Here is a 20,004-nt window from a genome sequence, read left to right as displayed (position 1 = left end):
TGTAAGGAGCCTCTGGGACAATTTCAAGCATTACCAACATCAGAATTATGGGTAAAATAGCCCTGGCTGGTTTGGCTCAGTGGATAGAGTGTCAGCCTACAGACTGAAGGGTCCCGGGTTCAATTCCGATCAAAGGCACATGCTCGGGTTTCAGGTCTATCCCCAGAAGGGGCATGCAAGAGGCAGCCAATCAATGATTCTCTCACATCATGTTTCTAACTCCCTCTCCTTTCTTCTCTGAAATCAATAAAAATACATTTTCTAAAAAAAAAAAAAATTGTAAAATACAATATCATCGGGTATTGATTCCAAATGAATAATTAGTCACTGTCATAAAAACCAATACATAATTCTGGATTAAGCCAGCAAACTGTACACATGGATCTAATACTGCCCGTCCCCAATCTCCTCTGTAACTGCAGCAACGAAACCTTTTTTAAAACTATAGGCCTGGGGAGGGTGAACTAGAGGGGATCAAAGTATGTAATACTTTCAGCAATAAATAATTTTTTAAAAAGGGGAAGTGTTTTGTAATTGGGAAAGCTTTATGAATATATGATATGATCATGCCCCATGTGGTAGAAAAAAACACAATTATAGTCCTGACTGGTTTGGCTCAGTAGATAGAACGTCGACCTGCAGACTGAAGGGTCCTAGGTTCAATTCTGGTCAAGGGCATGTACCTTGGTTGCGGGCACATCCCCAGTAGGGGTTGTGTAGGAGGCAGCTGATCGATATTTCTCTCTCATCCATGTTTCTAACTCTATCCCTCTCCCTTATTCTCTGTAAAAAATCAGTAAAATATATATTTTTAAAAACAACTATACATCCCTGCCTGCCGGCAGGGCTCAGTGGTTGAGTTGCTGCCCATGAACCAGGAGGTCACGGTTTGATTCCCAGTCAGAGCACATACCCGGTTGCAGGCTTGATTCCCAGTGTGGGATGTGCAGGAGGCAGCCGCTCAATGATTCTTTCTCATCACTGGTGTTTCTCTCTCTCCCTCTCCCTCTCTGAAATCAACAAAAATGCATATTTTTTAAAAACTATAAATCCTCAAGGAAGGGAGGACAGGGAGGTCAGGGAGGAGATGACAACACACTGGAGGCTGGAAAGCAGGTGGGCCACTAGGAACTGAGCAAGCCCAAGAAAGAGCCTTGGCTCGGCTGGCGGCAACTCGACCGAGCAGGCCGCACCCTCGGGAAGCAGGGAGGGACGTCCCTACACCAGGACACACCGCATGGAAGGTCCACTGCGCTGTGCCCCTGGCCGGGCACAGGATGTGCCGCCTAGCTAGCAGTCTGGGATGTGTGGGAGAGGCGAGCATTCGGCAAACCGAGTGAGAGCCGTCCCTCACGTGGGCTACCCAGGACCGAATGGAACAAAAAGATCGTACAATAGAAGGCTGATATTCCCTCTCTTTTTTCCTCTTTCTTGCTCAACTCATAGTCAAAGTTTCCAAATCTTTTCTGAAGTTAAAACTCAATTTCTAGATGGGGGGAGTTAGGGGGGTGGGAGGGGAGCGAGTTGGAGGGACTGAGCAAAACAAAGGGAAGAGAGAGAAGACATGGACAACAGTGTGGTGATGGAGGGGTGGGGGGAGTGGGCATAGAGGGGATAAATGGTGATGGAAAAAATAAAGAAAAATAAACCTCAATTTCTCTCCCCAGGCCCGCAGTTCTCTGAAACCCATACTCTGGTTTGGACACGGGGCAGTTCCGGGGCAGAGTGGCTCCCGGGCTCTGCTCAGGCCTCACAGCCAGTGAGCCGGACCTCGGGAACCATGTGAACACTGGGAGCCTGAGGGGCACCCCCTGCCCCGATGTCTGAGGGGCACCCCCTGCCCCGACGTCTGAGGGGCACCCCCTGCCCCGACGTCTGAGGGGCACCCCCTGCCCCGACGTCTGAGGGGCACCCCCTGCCCCGACGTCTGAGGGGCACCCCCTGCCCCGACGTCTGAGGGGCACCCCCTGCCCCGACGTCTGAGGGGCACCCCCTGCCCCGACGTCTGAGGGGCACCCCCTGCCCCGACGTCTGAGGGGCACCCTCTGCCCCGACGCCTGAGGAGCACCCCCTGCCCCGACGCCTGAGGGGCACCCCCTGCCCCGACGCCTGAGGGGCACCCGCTGCCCCGACGCCTGAGGAGCACCCCCTGCCCCAATGTCTGAGGGGCACCCCCTGCCCCAATGCCTGTCAGCGGTCAGAAAGGACCCTGCGGCTGCTGAAGGACACAGAAGTTAAAACTCTGAGCCTCACGGAGAAGCCCTCATCTGATGGAGCCGATCAGTAAATGTCTTCAATGAGCGTCGGTGGCTCGGCTGTGAACGTGTACACCGCTGTACCCGGTCACTGCTGCAGTGACCGATGGTGCGGGCAGACGCCTGAGAGAAGGCACATCTCCACTCCCTCAGGCACACCACGCACTGAACCAACCTGTGGCATCCAAAACACAACGCATATACCACAGTGTTTTCTTATCTTAAATAAACTTGATTATTTTCGAACCTTCTCCGCAGATGTTCATTTTTGGCAAATGGGCTTCAGCATTTCCACATTCACACCAAACACTTCCAATTCTTTCCTGGCGAGTGATTTTAGCTTACTGGCCTACATATGCCAGCTAAATCCGAAAAAATAAAACAGAAATAGGAGACATTTCCTGTGGGCTGTCCTGGCATCTGCTCCACGGGCCCCTGGAAGATGCCCCCAGGTGGAGTCGGAGGGACAATGCTGGCACAGTGAGCCGAGCAGGCAGAAGGAAGCGGCTGGGCACGGTGCCCGCTCCTAAAATCCTGTCCAACAGGTAGCCATGTGTGCACTAGAGAAGGAAAAGTGCCAAACCTGACAGGTGGAGTCTGTGATTTGTTTTGGCTACAAAGACAAAGCCACTCAGAACTGTCACTTCCTGGCTCCGTTTACTTCACAGGAACCACTGGAAGGACCCGGGAGGGCCCACGGTGCCTGGAAAGCACAGTGCTCAGCCTGGACAGCTACATAATGCAGGTTTTAACAGGCGGTTTACATGCAATTGCTCTCCGTGGCGCATGAGTTTTGTACATGTAATTAATTCTAACTTGAAAAGAATATTTCATGGAAGAAAACCCATAATATTGAGTATAACAATTAGAACAGAATCCATAATCAAAACATAATTCTTCTCATTTCTCTGTAATTGTTTATTTTGTTTAAATAAGATCAAGTGACATAATCAGGGTCCATAACCCCACTCAATTTTATTTTGCAGTAAGACTTAAACCACGGCAAAATAACATCTTGCCTCGGTTTCCTCTGTTGTAAGAAGCAAAAAATCACAGCCACCCAGTTACTTCATGGAGCCATCTAAGTACACAGCTATTCCTACCCAACCAATCCCTCCCTCCACCTCCCTGGCTGCTGGAGGCCTGTTTAAGTCCCTACCCTCCCGGGCCAGATGGTCAGGGAGGGTCCCCTCCCTGCCGCAGGGAGAGAATGGTGGGCCAATCTGCTAGAAAGGTTTCTGGGAATCTAAAAGGTGAGCCTCTTTCTGAAAGCACAGATACCAACGCATGGAAACCTAGCAGGCTGGGGCTGAGGGGACCACACAGGAGGCCCAGCTGGCACACTGGGCCAGCCCCCGCTTCTGTCCCTGAGTGGCTAAGGTGACCTGCCCTGGAACTACTCAACTAGAGGCTGCCTGTTGAGTGAGATAATGAGCCCTTCCTGGCATCAGACATTTTTGCTGACCGTTCCATTATTTGCCCAAAAAAGCATCCTGATTCATATAAGTTGCTTTAGCAGAAACAAAGACTCCCCAGGGAATGCTATCTTGAGTTTAACCATTTGTACGCCATAAGCGTCTATAGACACAAGCAGCGGACCTTTTTGAATTAAATTCAAAATATAATATCATGGCGTGTGAGGATGGTTTTGGACACACGGTGGTTAACTGGTTAAATGCAAGCACTTGGGAATTTACACGGCTTTAACCCTCTTAGTCCCAATTACTCACCATTAAGAAGTAATGATCCTCAGTTCAGCTCGAAGATATTTAAAAATCACATGTTCCATGAACCTTTCCATAAGATCCCAGTCTTTGATTATTCCGTGTCTTATTGGCCACTAACCCAAGAGAAACCAAGTATGTCAAGCTCGGTTCACATCAGTGAGAGCAACTCTAACGACAAGACGGGGAGACTGAACAACTACAGAATCAGGTCCCCTTTGCATGACCTGAATGCTAGTCCCATAGAGAAAAGACAGACACTTTAACAGAAAGGCTGTTATGTAATCGTTTATTCTCTAACTCCACCCATTTCTAAGAACCAAGAACGTCTGAACAGTGGAGTGGCAAGTGCAAGTGCAGCTAATCCACCATACCACTGACTGGGAGGTTTTGTTTTTTAGGGGTGTTTTTTTTTTTTTAGAACAAACGTCTACTTAAATAATTTTAATTTTAGTGCTTCTCTTTAATTAATCAATCTGCAACTTTCCATATCTGACAGGTCCTTTAGTCAACCTGTGATTTTCCATCTCAGCAGGACCTACCTTCACATGCCAGCCTGAGTGTACCAACTCTGAAAATCCACCCCCTTCCCCACATCCGAACAACAAACCTCTTTACAAACATAAAAATAAAAACACATTTAACTCCCAGCACACTTTCTAGATAATCTGCCCTTCTCAGCTCATCCTGGCTACTCACTGAAGCCATTCCCGTCTGGGCTCACCTTGGTGGCGTCTGTGGGTTTATCGATGGCTTCATCCCCAATGAAAAAGTCCAGATCATCCACACCCCTCAACACCTTCCTTTGTGCTTGGTCAACTACCTTTGCCGACTCTCTGACAGCAATACCTTAAAAAAAAAAAAAAGGAAAAATATTTCCATCACTATCCACATTTATTTCAATAATTTAAAAGGGGTTCCAAATTTAGGGGGAGAACGAAGATGGTGGGGTAGGTAAACACTGGTACTTGTTGCCTCCCACAATCAAAATTACAACTAAAATACAGAACCACCATCATTCAGAACCACCTGAAATCTGGCTGAATGGAAGTCCCACAACTAGAGAAGTAAAGAAGAGAGCACATTGAGACTGTTAGGAGGGGCGGAGGTTCAGAACCGGCCTGGTCCGGCGCCCCATTTTGTGTGTGTGTGTGTGTGTGTGTGTGTGTGTGTGTGTGTGTGTGTTTAATTGGGAGAGGTATCGTGGCTGCAGAGGCCTCCCATGAGGAGCAAGAGGTCCAGGCCCCATACCAGACCCCCAGTCGAGGGTTCCAGAGCTGGGAAGAAAAATCTCCGTAACTTCAGGCTGTGAAAACCAGTGGGGATTATGGCTAAGGAGACACAGGTATTCCTCTTAAAGGCACACAGACTTACACAGTCCACTTTCTCTGAGCTCTGGGGCAGTAGCATTGAGGGAGCCAGGGAAAAATGGAAGGTACTAGACTCTCTGGCATTGGGGCAGGAACTCAGGGGGTGGCTTTCTCCCAGACAGGGGTGCTTGCAGGGGTCATGGTCATTGTTCCTGTGCTGGTACCTCCCCCTGTCACAGAACTAACTGGCAACCATATCTGAGTTTCCATCAGCTTGGCTCACGCTGTTCACCAGGCCCTGGCGATTCCCTGAGACCCCACCCCATCCAATTTACAGCCCTACCCATGATGCTTGCAGCAGCTTGTCGATATGAATGGGCTCTCCTGGCTCAGGCTTCAGACTCTCCTAAAATCTCTAAAGCAAGCAGGAGCTGGTGTTAGCATGCCCCATACTACCAAAAAGAGACCCAAGATGTCACACTAGCACCAGCCTGCCTTGCTTCACACTTGGGCCTCACCTGGTCACTTCCAAACCCAATACAAGTGGCAACCATCTGCAGATTGTTCTGTAGCTCCTGCCTAGTGGCTCCAGGTAGTCACTAACTTTGCACCTCCCAGAGGCAGTGCACCCAGTGAACAGCTTCAGACCACACCAGATTACAACTCTACACATCTACAAACAACACATTCAAGGGGCCGACTCAGTGAGCACCAAAGTCCCACTGAAGCAAGTCCTGCTCCATAGGGGTATCTCCTGCACAGCAGCTCTCTCACTGTCATTACAGCTGGTCCTCACAGCCAATTGGCCTTGAGTTCAATTCCTCCCAATGACACCAATAGCAATGAAGGGTCAACTACAATAAGCCTGTGCACACAGTCCACACAGGGGCACACTGAGAGTGCCCAGCTCAGATGACTGGGGAGGCTGAGCCACTGGGCCCTACAGGACACCTACTCCACAAATCCACTCTACCAATTCCAGGAGACATAGCAGCTCTACACAATACATAGAAATAAACACAGGGAAGCAGCCAAAATGCAGAGAAAAAGAAACATGTCACAAATGAAAAAAACAGAAGAAATCTCAAAAAAGAACTAAATGAAACGAAAGCAAGCAAACTAATAGATACAGAGTTTAAAACCATGGTTATAAGGTTACTCAAGAATATTAATGAAGGCTTCAAGGGACTTAGTGAGACTTTCAAGAACCTTAGTAAGAACATTAAAGACATGAAAAGGGAGCAGTAAGAAATTAAGCATACACTACTTAAAATAAGAAATAATTTATAGGGCAATAGAATAGAGAATTCCAAAAATCAAACGAACGATTTGGAACATGAGGAAGCAAAAAACACCCAATCAGAAGAGCAAAAATAAAAAAAGAATCCAAAAATATGAAGAAAGTGTAAAGAATTTCTGAGATAACTTCAAGCAGACCAACATTTGCATTATAGGGTACCTGAGGGAGAAGAGGGAGAGCTAGATATTGAAAATCTATTTAAATAAATAATGACAGACTACTTCCCATGCCTGGTGAAAGAAATAGGCCTACAAATCCAGGAAGCACAGAGAACCCCAAACAAGAGGAACCCAAAGAGGCCCACACCAAGACACAACATAATTAAAATGCCAAGGGTTAAGGACAAAGAGATAATCTTAAAAGCAACAAAATAAAAACAGTAGTTACCTACAAAGGAGCATCCATCCAGTCAGCTGATTTCTCAACAAAAATTTTGCAGGCCAAAAGGGAGTGGCAAGAAATATTCAAAGTGATGAACAACAAGGACCTACAACCAAAATTACTCTACCCAGCAAAGCTATCATTCAGAATTGAAGGTCAGATAAACAGCTTCACAGACAAGAAAAAGCTAAAGGAGTTCATCATCACTAAATCTTTTAACATTACATGAAATGTTAAAGGGTAGTCTTTAAGAAGAGGAAGTGAAGGAGGATGGGGAGAAAGAGGAGGAAGAAGAGGAGGAAGCAGAAGAAGAAGAGGAGAAGGAGGAAGAGGAGGAGGAAGAAAAAGAAAAGGAGGAGGGAGAGAAGGAGAAGGAGGAGAGAGATGAGAAAGAAGAAGAAAATGCGTACAATAAAATGGCAATTAATATATATCTATCAACAACTGAACTTAAAAATCAAAATAAGTGAACAAGGAATCCAATGAACAAAATCAACTGATGAATAAATAGAACCAGAGGTATGGAAACATGGAACAGACTGATGAATCTCAGAGGGAAGGGGGCAGAAGATTAATTAAAGATTTACATTCATACTAGAGGCCTGATGCATGAAATTCAAGAGCCCCGCTGGTGTTACTGAGCTTCGACCTATGAACAAGGAGGTCAGGGTTTGATTCCGCTCAGAGCACAGGCCTGGGTTGCAGGCTCAATCCCGTGTGGGGACATGCAGAAGGCAGCTGAATGATGATTCTCTTTCATCATTGATGTTTCTACATCTCTCTCCCTCTCCCTTCCTCTCTGAAATAAACACAAATATATATTTTAAAGGTGTGGCTAAGTTGGTTGGTGTGTCAACCCGCACTGTAAAGTCACAGATACAATTCCCAGTCAGGGTTCATACCCAGGTGCTGCTTCGATCCCCAGTCAGGGTAATCAATGTTCACTCTCACATCAATTCTCTCTCTCTCTCCCTAACCCTCTTTCTCTCTCTAACTGCAATAAAAGCATGTCCTACTGCTGGCAAGGATGTGGCAAGAAGGGAACCTTAGTGCACTGCTGGTGGGAATGCACCTGGTGCAGCCACTATGGAAAACAGTATGGAGTTTTCTCAAAAAATTAAATATGGAACTGCCATTTGACTCAGTGATCCCAAATCTAGAAATATATCCTGAAATGCCAATCAGAAAGAATATATTCACCCCTATGTTCACAGCAGCACAATTTACAATAGCTGGAAACAGCCCCAGTGCCCGTCAGTAGATGAGTGGATAAAAAGGCTGTGGTACAATTCACACCATGGAACACTATGCAACAGTAAAAAAGAAGAATTCTTCCCCTATGAGACGGCATGGAGGGACCCAGAGAGTATTATGCTGAATGAATAAGCCAGTCAGAGAAAGACAATGATCACCTGATCACATTCACATGTGGAATCTAATGAATAAAATGCACCAATGAATGGAGTGGATCCAGAGGCATGGAAGCATGGAACAGAGTGAGGAATCTCGGAGGGAATGTGGGGGGGTGAGGGGGTGGGAGGTGATCAAACAAAGAACTTGTATCCATATATGAGAAACCCATGGACACAGACAATAGGGTGCTGAAGGCCTGGGGTGGGGTGGAAGGGCAGGCTGGAGGGAAGAAAAAGGGACATATGTAACATTTTCAACAATAAAGATTTAAATAAATATAAAAAATAATGATTAAAAATAAAAGCATATCCTCAGATGAGTATTTAAAAAAAAGAAGAAAATAAAAAAGAAAGGAAGGAAGGAAGGAAGGAAGGAAGGAAGGAAGGAAGGAAGGAAGGAAGGAAGGAAGGAAGAAGGAAGGAAAAGGAAGAGACACCAGAGCGTCGGCATGGAGAGAGAAAGGGTCACGCAAGCACACAATGAGAAACCACCTGATGGCACCTGGCCTTGGACTTGGAGACCCCATTCTGGGATACAAACTATACACCAAATTATGGATTTAAAATGCGGGCGCAGCAGACCAATCACGCCTGTTGTTGAGGGCGTGCCGCCATGGAATGGGTGCTTCCTAGTGATGTGAAGGCCCGTGTCCACCAGAACGTCTCTGGTCTTCCCGAGTAACACTCAGCCCGCTCCTCCTCCCGCCTCCCAGCGTCCACGCCCCACATGGCTCAGGAGAGCCGCCATCACCAGTCCCAGCCAGAGCCACATCTAGGAGGCAGGGTTTCACTTAACCGATACGCCTCACTCTTTGTTCTAACCTATTTTTATTTATTTCAGAGAGTGCTGGGGAGCATAAGACATTTGGGGGGCTAGCAATCTGAATTAGCCCCAGTAACCTGCTTTCTACTGCTCTCTCTTGCTAGCCGATAATTAATCCATTGGTGAAAGAATGAGGAGGCTAGCAGGGACTCTGTACCTAAGTTAATCAATGTCCCTAAAGCATATTCCTGTTAGCCTATAGTCTAGTCACTGCCCCTTCCTTAATTTCTGGTCCAGCAAGAGCTATTTACCTAAATACTTCCAATCTACAAGGGGCCTAACCAAGGATGTAACAGCTTAACTAGAGGCAGGTCACTGGCGCCATGCAGGATGGACATTGGATACAGTCTAAGGTAACCATTCTACCTGATTCTCGAGGGCAGAGGGGGGCTGTGAGAGTCCACCAGAGAAGAAACAAAGAAAGTCAGGGACAGAGAGAGAGGAAATCTCACAGCCCAGGTTGTTCAGGATCTGGATCTTAGGCTCTCCGAACCAGCAGCGCAGCTTTGAATAAAGCCATTCCTGAACCTCAGAGTGTCCCACGGTCTCTTCCACGCCAATTCCATAAATTCCATATTCCATAACAAGAGGAAGGTGAGGAAGAGAGGTAGGAACATCAAAGATGAGAGAGAGCATGGATCGGCCGCCTCCTGCACACTCCACACTGGGGATGGAGGCCGAAGCCCAGGCATGTGTCCTAGCCGGGAATCGAACCCTGACCTCCTGGTTCATAGGTCAGCACTCAACCACTGAGCCACACCAGCTAGACTACACTGCACTCTTCAGTAAATTATCTCCAAACTTAAATCGTTTTGGAGACTAATTCTACCCTCTCAACAACCACCCTAACCTGGGGTCTCCCTGGGAAACAGAGCGGGTGGAGCACTGCTACCAAACTGAGCGCGTGTGCCCCTTCAGGCTCCCGCTCTCTGCGGCCTGGAACAGAGGCAAGAGAAGAGCACTCTGAGCACAGTCAAAATCCTCAGGCCTCTCATTAAAAAAAAAAAAAAAAAAAAAAAAAAAAAAAAAAAAAAAAAAAAAAGTCTTTCAATAGAGTGAACAGTGGCTAAGTGAATAAAACTGCACTGACTTAAAAATTACAAATTAGTCTTAAAGACTCATACACTTCTAAATAATTCAGACATTTAGAATTGCACGGAGCGTAGCTGAAACTTCAATGACTGCGACAAAGGACTGTCAGAAAGCTGGGGGTGAGGGAGGGAAGTGGGGCGTTAGCTCACAGCGGCAGCCAATAGCAATATTCAGGAACTAGGTGTCAAAGTGAATGACCCTCCCCGGAACCAGGAAAACTTCTACAGGGAGATGGGAGAACAGGATGGGAATGCTTAGAACAATTCTGAGGAACAATCCGTCATAAACGCGAGGGAGGAGCTGTACTTACATGAAGGAACAATGAACTGGGGCTCAGTGTTGCCCGCGTAGCCAAGCTTGGTGTACCCAAAAGCACAAAGGCACGGACACGGTGAGAACGATACTCTGCTACACCATTTACTATAAGCCCTCCATGGCCTAGAAGCGAGCCTCAAAATATTCCCTTGAAATTAAAAAAAAAAAATTATAATGACTGAGAATCAAACACTGATTTCAGATAAGCAAGCAGTTACAAAAACGTAAAATAGTATGCTTGTTTCTGTTGGAAAGATTCTGTATGATATATGAACAAATAAATCACATTTGTGTGTCCCTAACAACTTTAATCTGCTTTTCCCCTTTCAGTCTTTACAAAGAACCCTGTAAAGAAAGTAAATATTATCACTATTTTGAGATAGAAACTAAGGCACTCGTGAGCTCATTAAGCTGCCAAAGCCTCCAGCCAGTTTGCAGGAAAAAAGCCAAATCTCAGTGTTCGGCCTCCGCTCCCAGGCTGCCCTGGGAGAAGAGTACTTCCTCCCCAACTGCGCGAACTTCCGGGCTGGAGGGGCTGCATGACGCTCTTCAAACGCCCCGAGTATGTCACAGCTGCTCCCACCGCTGCTGAGGATATGGGACCGAGCATCTTATCACCCGTTTCAGAATGAGCCGTTTTCTGCCAAGGCATGTGTGAGATCCCACAAGTCTCCTCGGAGCTGAATGCCAAAACACTACGCCTGTTCCAAAAGCACTGCTAGTCTCCTCCGATACTGTTTTAAAGGTGGGTGCAGGGGACCACCACGCAGAGCCACCTGCTAGAAATGAGGAGCTGAAAGGATGCACTGGCTCTCCCGTCCTGACCAGGCTGCTGTAAGGAGTCAGGTCTGGACAGTGACCCCATCCCGTCCTGATCGGGCAGCTGTATGAACATGAGGGCTGGGCAGTGACCCCATTCTGTAGTGACATGTATAATGAGTAAAACACTTGAGGGCAGTGCTGAAAGTGACTTTATTAATCCATTCTATTCACAAATTCTTTCAAGATGCTTGATACTAATTTTTGATGTAGTAATACACTTCAAATTCTAATAAATTAAATGATTTTTAAATATATTTTTAACATCTGCTGTGTGGTCAAAAGGGGCCACATGCTAACCCGACAAGCTCAGGGAAGGCCTGCAGGTGGTCTTGCAAACTCAGAGACCTTAACAAAGGATGGTCTGAAATTAAACTTTAACTAAAAGTTGTTATGGTGGGTAGTTATAGTCTAGTAATAATTGATGTCGTTTTTAAACATTCGTTTAAAATCTTGCTTGGCGTTGACTTGTATTGACATAACCTTCAAACACGTGGTATCTACAGAACGTGTGAAGTGCAATTAACAAGTTTTGCTTGAAAAAGTTTGTGTTTGGTTTGGTTTTTGTTGCAAAACTAGGGCTAAGAAGATGGCAGATGAAGAGCATATTCGGCACTGCATGCTTTACGAGTTCCAATTAGGAAGAAAAGCAAGTGAGGCTGCAAAAAACATCTGTAGTGCTCTTGGTCAAGATGCAGTTAGCACCAGAAAATGCCAGCGTTGGTTTGAGAAATTTCGCGAGGGAAATTTTTCATTAGATGACAAGAGTGGTCGAGGCCGTGTGTCCAATTTTGATCAAGAAGCTCTTCAAGCTCTTTTGGTGCAAAATCCTCAAATTACCCAACAAGAGCTTGCGACAACTTTAAATTGTTCACAAAAAACAATTTCCAATCAATTGTGTGCACTTGGCAAAGTCCAAAAGTTTGGAAAATGGGTTCCTCATGAGTTGACCGACAACAACCGTAATCAAAGAGTCACAATTTGCAGTTCGCTCCTCTCTCGTCAAAACCGTTTGCCGTTTTTAGAGCAAATTGCTACCGGAGATGAAGAATGGGTGCTGTATGTTAATTTGAAAAGGCGGCCTCAATGGTTGGACAAAAATGAGGCTCCGCAGCCCACGCCAAAACCTGACTTGCATGCGAAAAAAGTGATGTTGTGTGTTTGGTAGAATTTTAAAGGAATTCTTCATTATGAACTTTTACCATCTAACCAAACCATTACAAGTGCAGTGTATAGTGCCCAATTGGAAAAGTTAGCCCAAGCCTTAAGAGAAAAAGAACCCGCGCTGATTAATCGGAAGGGCGTAATTCTTCACCACGATAACGCACGACCACATACTGCAAGAATCACTGCTGAAAAACTGCGCCAGTTGGAATGGGAAGTTCTCCCTCAACCTGCATATTCTCCTGATATTGCCCCTTCCGATTACCATTTGTTTCGTTCTTTGCAAAACTTTCTTCTTGGAAAAAAATTTAATAATGAAGAATGCCTCAAAAATGCATTGACCGAATTTTTTGCATCAAAATCACAAGAATTTTACAACAGAGGGATTAAAATGCTTCCTGAGCGTTGGGCACAAGTAGTAGAAAACAACGGCAACTATATTGTTGATTAAATTTTGTTGTATTGTTTAAATAAATTCTATTTTAAAAAGTATTAGAAAACGACATTAATTATTACTAGACCTAATACTTCCTGGGCCAGTATCTTCACTGACAAGATAAACCTTTACCTTACCTGAGCCCATCTGTCTTTTTGGATCTATAACAACACTGGAGGCCCGAGGCACGAAAATTCGTCAAGAGTAGGCCTTCCTCCCCCGCTGCCGGCCCTGGCACGGGCTTCCCTCCGGATGGGACCAGGGCTTCCCTCCTCCGGCCGCAGGCAGGCCCCTGGGACCGGGCTGGCTTCCCTCTGGCCCCGGCTTCGTCAGAAGGACGTCCGGAATGAACCCACCAGTTCCTCAACCCCCAGGGTGGGTTCAAAGCCAACCCAGAGCCGAGGGCTTTCCAGAAGGAAGTCAACAGTACTGAACTGATACAATTTTAGACCACCCCTAATTCAGCCATCTCGCCGGAGTTTATGCAGACAATACATATAAATTAACTACATTACTGACCCAGGAAGCCTACAGGATCTAACAAGCTGGACAGCAAACACTAAAATCAGCACTTCCACGTCTGTGTTTTGAACCACCCCTGGCACTAAAGTAAGCCCACATCCCCCTGCGGTTAAGATTCTGACTTGCATCATGACCAAAAAGGGGTTTCGTCTTGACTGTGTCCACCCTGCACAGAGCCTGGCCTGTGGCAGATACTCCCAAATGCCTGCTGCTGAGCGCTTGGCAGACAGAAGGAAAGGTAATCACGTCAAACTGCCGAGGGAGGGCCGGTGTGGCAAGGGCAATGCCGAAAAGCAATGTGATGGGTCCAGGAAAGACCAAGGACAGTGTCTAAGCCAACCCCTCAATGACGAGAAAACACTTGTCTTTCTGCAATGGGGTTTTTTAACTGAAACAAATACAATAAAATGATAGCATTTGTTAAAATTAGGTGCTAAATATCATCCATGTATATGATAATACTTTTTGTATTTCTGAAAGGCAACAGAGTATATTGTATTAATTAAGACCATGCACTCTGGCACCAAACTGCCTGGGTTCAAATTCCAGCTGTGATTTGCCAAAAACTTTAGGCAAGTTACTTTACCTATCTATATCTCAGTTTCTTCATCTGTAAAAATAAGGATAATACAATCTATCCGCTGGAATTAGTGAGTTAATATATAAAAATACATAGAGGGAGAGAAAGAGCACTCGAACAGTGCTATCTATATGTTGTTGTCATTTGTACTATTATTTTTCTGTATGTTTGAAATATTCCATTTAAATTTGGGGGGAGAGGAGTCACTTTAAATTTGTTCTGTGTCCCGAGTCACATACCACTCTGCAAACCACTACACCACAGACACGCCAATGTGTGTAGTGGCTGAAATTCAATGGACAAGTGGTGTGACACCAATGTCCTTCCACAACTGGTCTCAGCTCCATCCCAAAGCTTTGTGCCCTGAAACCACCAGCAGAGGGTCAAACTGCAGCAGCAGGCCAGAGCACGTTTAGGCTCACAACTCTCAAATTCACCGAATCCTGCCATGCCATCAGCAGCACTTTGCTAAAAGGTACAATACAACCTTCAGAGGCAGCTTTCTCTCACAAACACACAGGTACGTTGGCAGCAAAAACAGTAAGCACACAATGATGTTCCTGCTGAGGCAATTTAACATGAAAATGTTAATAATCTTACTTATTATCAACGTCCTATGATCCCTGCCATCCTGATGAAACTGAGGTCATTAAATGCTGGAGGCTAATTCCAGCATGTTCATAAATGCAAGAAGTTTCATCAAAAGGTTGATGGAACCTTGAGCCTTCAGCAAGGGTTGAAGATACATATTATTGCCTACTGGAATGGCCGAAGGCATTTCCCCACACATGAATTTATATAATTGATTGCTTGCTGCCAGACAGTTGAGGGCACTTTACTGTACATATTATTGCCTCCTGCAGGCCAAACACCTGAACAGGCAAAGGTAGTTTCCCCAAAACTGACAATGCCTAATGTATACTAAAACTTACCTTTGAGATATATATATATATCCACTTTGCTATAGGGCAAAATGTGGGAATAAAAAGAACCCTGGTTTGGGCTGGGAGGTAGAGAGAATTTAGCTATTACAACTAAACTTCCTCTGGCTCCCCCATGGATTACAAATTTATATTTCTTCTCTAGCCTCTTTATTAATTTACACGCAGCGCCTTCTCCAGATTCCTGTTCCCTTCTAGATGCTGGATATCACCCCGGCATTAATTAAAAACATTGGCAGAGTAAACTCTTCAGATGACTCTATGGTAATTCCATATCTTAACATTTTCCTGTGCTATTCCTTATATGGCATCAAATACTTGACATTTTGTTACTCTGAATAATCACAGCATAATGAACAGTTACTAAGATTTCTTAAAGAGACATTCAAATTTAAAATTTTAATAAAATCTTCATCAGCACAGGCTCATCTCAAACTTCAATGAGAAGCTATTAACTAGAACACTGCAAAATTAAGCTGACAAGGGTGCGTTCTAATAACGCTCCTAGGAGGGCAGCCCAGTGCGAGCCTGGCACACCCAGCAGAGATGACCTGACAAGGCGGCTCAGCTATATACAGAACAGGATGCAAAATGATAAGAAAAACACAACTCAAGCACGAGTGTGTTCAAGACACCATTTATGGAAACAAGACACCATTTATTGCAACCATTAGTAGTAAAAAAAATTAAAATTAACATACTCAAATCGTAGTGAAAAAATAGAGTCATCCCTATTAAATTCAGAATTAAGCCAAGGAGACCCACTATCATAGCTGTCATTTTAACACTGTTTTGGGAGAAGTAGATAATACAAATCAGAAACTAAATAAAAGAAATAATATTGGGAAGGAGACGAAAGTTATTTGTAAATCATAATTATAGACCTGGAATATATAAGGAAATTAAATGAAAAAAACTAAAAACAAGAGGAACTTAGTAAGATGGCCAGGTACTTAATGAAGGGACAAAAGTCCACAGCTTTCCTTCCTAAGCAACATACTGAGAATACACACTGGCATACACCATACACAAAATAAACTCCAATGGATAAAGGGCTTAAACATAAGACAGGAAACCATAAAAATACTAGAGGAATCCACAGACAGCAAAATCTCAGACATATATGCCGAAGCAATTTCTTCACTAATACTGCTCCTAGGACAACGGAAATTAAAGAGAAAGTAAATAAATGGGACTACATCAAAATAAAAAGCTTTTGCACAGCGAAAGAAACCATCAACACAACAAGAAAGTTGACTGCATGGAAGAACATATTTACCAGTGTTATCACTGATAAAAGTTTAATCTCCAACATCTACAGGGAACTCATACAACTTAACAGAAGGAAGATAAACAACCCAATCAAAAAATGGCTGAAACCGGTTTGGCTCAGTGGAAAGAACTTCAGCCTGAAGGGTCCCAGGTTCGATTCCGGTTGTACCTTGGTTGCAGCCACATCTCCAGTAGGGGGTGTGCAAGAGGCAGCTGATCAATGATTCTCTCTCATCGATGTTTCTAACTCTCTATCCCTCTCTCTTCTTCTCTGTAAAAAAATGAATTAAATGTTGTTGTTTTTTAAATGGGCAACGGACCTAATATACTTTTTGAAAGAAAACAGAAGGAAGGCCAAGAGACACATGAAAACATGCTCGAAGTCACTAATCAGCAGAGAGATGCAAATCAAAATGGCAATGTGGTGCCATCTCAGACCTGTCAGAATGGCTATCATCAACAAACAACAAGTGCTGGCGAGGATGTTTTTGTAATCACAGTTTTGCAACCATCACTGTAATAATCACTTAGGGCAAGAATCACCAATGGATATTAAAACCAGTGGATGAAAGTTTAAGAACCAACGTATCTCTCCACGAATGACATTAACAACAAAGGGGGAAACAGTAACCAGACAGTGAAGAAACCCGGTGGACATCACCGTATCCAGATAATCTAAGTGAACCGGCGACTTCACCTCCACGTGTGTGTGCCGGGCTGGCTGTGGATGGACAGTCTGCTCAGGGCCGCTCACACCAAGGCGGGTAAGTCACCAGCGCCCCACAGCTGGTCAGCGGCTCCAGCCTCGGCGGCAGCAGCAGTGACAGCAGCAGGTCAGCGCTGCCACCCATGTGAGTGGCCCCAGCAGGCAGCACGTTCCATCAGCGGCCGGCCTGGCGCATACACATGGAGGTGAATTCGCCGGCGCCCCTTTCCCGCAGGCCTGAGCCCCCAAGAAGCCGAGGATGAGCTGGTGATCCCCACGGCCTGACAGCCCAGCGGAGGCAGCAGAGGCAGCGTTGGCCTGTGGACTGGCCACCGGGCAGAGGATGGCCTGACCACAGGAGGCTAGGCCCTAGGGACCCTACCTGCACGATTTCGTGCACTGAGCCTCTAGTAAAATAATATCCTGAAGTTATAGCTCCAAGAGGCCAACTTCCACTAATGACTTACCTCAGGTCAACACTGAACACACATTTCAGGTATTTCACGCAAGAATGATGAGCAGTCCCGTTTACTAATAGGAAAGGTGATGAGCCCCGTGAGCATTATTTGTATTGCCAAGAAATGCTCTGGATTTCAACAGTTTGACAAGACCAAAAATGCAAAAGCAAAAACCTCACGTGCAAATGTGGGAATGAAAACTATTTCTACCGGCTGCCTTCCCTCCTGACACCACCGGAACTCAGGTGGGCATGAGTGAGCACTGGGTGGTGGGAGGAGGGGATGCTTGTGCGGGGACCAGATGCCTCCGGGAGTGACAGTCGAGGGGGTATTAATACCAACATTGAGTTTGGCCTGTGGTTGGGGCAGCAAAATGACCTCTAAAATAAAGAGCCATAACACTTCTGGTACAATGTGTATTTCAAAAAGAGTCAGTACAGCCCTAGCTGGTTTTGCTCAGTGGATAGAGCATTGGCCTTCAGAATGAAAGGTCACAAGTTCGATTCTGGTCAAGGACACATGCCTGGGTCTCAAATCAATCCCCAGAAAAGGGCGAGTGGCAGGCAGCCAATCAATTATTCTCTCTCATCACTGATGTTTCTCTCTCTCCCTCTCCATTCCTCTCTGAAAACAAGAAGATACATTTTTTTTTTTTTTTTTTAGAAAAAGAATTAGTACAGGCAAAAAGGCAGTTTGTTTTTCAGACAGCTGGTGCTTTTAGCAGCAGAAGTTGGTGGGGAGATCAGTAGATGGACTGCAGCAAACTAAAGACACCCCCACAAGGTTGTCATGGAAACTAAATTTGTACGGAAAAGTGCATTTTTCTACAGAAAAGAAATCAAGGTGAACATGCCATGGGCTATTTCATGACAAAAAATTATTGAAATCCTGTAAGAGACTACATTTCCTCCCAGGTCATTTTAATAAGTACTTCATCGATAAAGCAAGCAGGCAACCTGAATTTCTCAACCACCAGCTGGCCGTGTTCACTAGCACCTTCTTAACATCAGGAAGCTTGGGCCACTGAGGGGCTCAGGAAATTTCGAGAAGACTCTTTTGCATATCTTAACATCAAAAGAAGCAATCCCACCCAAAAGTAGAGGAGGAAAAAAAGAAGACCAATAACCGGGTTTCCCAAATCCAGACTTTCTATCTTTCAAAATGTAGCCTTTTTCTTTTCATTTTTTAAGCAAAAAGGCAAGTCTATGCAAACTAAAGCAGAAGCTTATTAGCCTGGGCGAGCCAGTGGATAGGGGGCGAGGGGGAGAGCAAAACAGGCGCCCGGTGGACGGACGGATGTAACCACCTCCAGGGGGAGAGGCAAAGGTCCTGAAAGCCCGATGGCTCGCACGGGGCCCCGCGGGGTCGGGGCCGGACGTTAGGGTCAGGCACGGTCGGTGGGCAGAAAGGCGGGAGCGCCGCGGTCCGCAGCCGCCCGCCGGCCCGGCGTTCCGGGGAGGCTGGGCGCAGGGGCACAGCGGGCAGGGCGAGCCGGGCGCTGCAGCCCGCAGCCCTCCCGGCCGGGACCGGGCCCGGCGGTGAGAGCGGGCGGACGCGGGCGGCGCCGGCGCTCTTACCCGGTGCCGCAGTCCACCACGCAGGGAGGCAGGCAGCCCGCCATGCTCGGCAGCGCACCGCTCGGCCCGCGGGAGGCCCCGCAGGACCCGCACCCTACTCGCCCCGCGCCTCCTCCCCGGAGCCTCCGCAGCGCCGCCGCGGGAGCCCGGAGGGTCCGTGCCGCCGCCCCGGCCAGCCAATCACGGCGCGGCCACGCCCCTCCGCGCCAAGCCACGCCCACCCGCCCTCTCTGGTGCTGGCGGCGAGGCCCCCGGCCCACACCTGCGGCTTCCCGCTCTGGAGAGGGGCCTATTTTAGCTAATTTAACAGGAATGTGACCTGATCCCCTGGCCTGGCTCCTGCTCAGCCTGTAAGCCTGGGCTCCAATGGCACCTTCTCAAAGAACTTGTCCCCTCCCCGCACCTCACTCTCTACCTCAATGATCTATTGCTTTCATCCACAACACCTGGGACAAGTTTTCATATATATTTATTTGTAGTCTGTTCCCCCCACTCAGATAGGGATCCTGTTTTACCCTTTATTGCATGAGTGAGCACAGAACTTGCTACACCCATGAGAGGACCCAAATGTCTGCTGGGTGAATGAATAACCTTCACATAAAGAATATGTATGTATATGTAGACTTATGATACCTAGCAGAACACTGCACAATTTCTTCTCTAGAAGAAAAATATGCAAAACAAACGCATAGCCAGGCTTACGGAGCAAATGACCTTAGACTGAGTTAACACCACACCCAGATTATTACAGGAAAATGTTTTAAGTATCAAAGATGGAATCATCCAAAAGTTCTCACAGAAACCAGGGACCAAACAGGCAAGATCCTATCACATCTTACCTAATAATCTTACCTAATCTTATCTAATAATAGAGAAACATGTAAATTGACCGTATGTCAGCTATGCCCACAGCCAAA

General features: G+C 46.2%; 1 protein-coding gene across 1 annotated transcript in view; it reads right to left on the bottom strand.

Moving 5' to 3' along the window:
- Positions 1 to 19,241, bottom strand: part of ACTR3B (actin related protein 3B) — a 46,844-nt gene extending 27,603 nt beyond the window's left edge. The window contains 5 exon segments of the mRNA XM_084897570.1: positions 3,986 to 4,008; positions 4,011 to 4,095; positions 4,704 to 4,828; positions 10,608 to 10,665; positions 19,090 to 19,241. Coding sequence (XP_084753696.1) covers positions 3,986 to 4,008; positions 4,011 to 4,095; positions 4,704 to 4,828; positions 10,608 to 10,665; positions 19,090 to 19,131 — 333 coding nt within the window. The 5' untranslated portion in view covers positions 19,132 to 19,241.
- Between the last annotated feature and the right edge of the window lie 763 nt (positions 19,242 to 20,004).

This window comes from Pipistrellus hanaki, assembly GCF_964339955.1.
Source record: "Pipistrellus hanaki genome assembly, chromosome: 10".
In the NCBI taxonomy this organism is placed as follows: Eukaryota; Metazoa; Chordata; class Mammalia; order Chiroptera; family Vespertilionidae; genus Pipistrellus; species Pipistrellus hanaki.
Note: the sequence above shows the minus strand (reverse complement) of the source record. Positions and strands in the feature narration are given on the sequence as shown.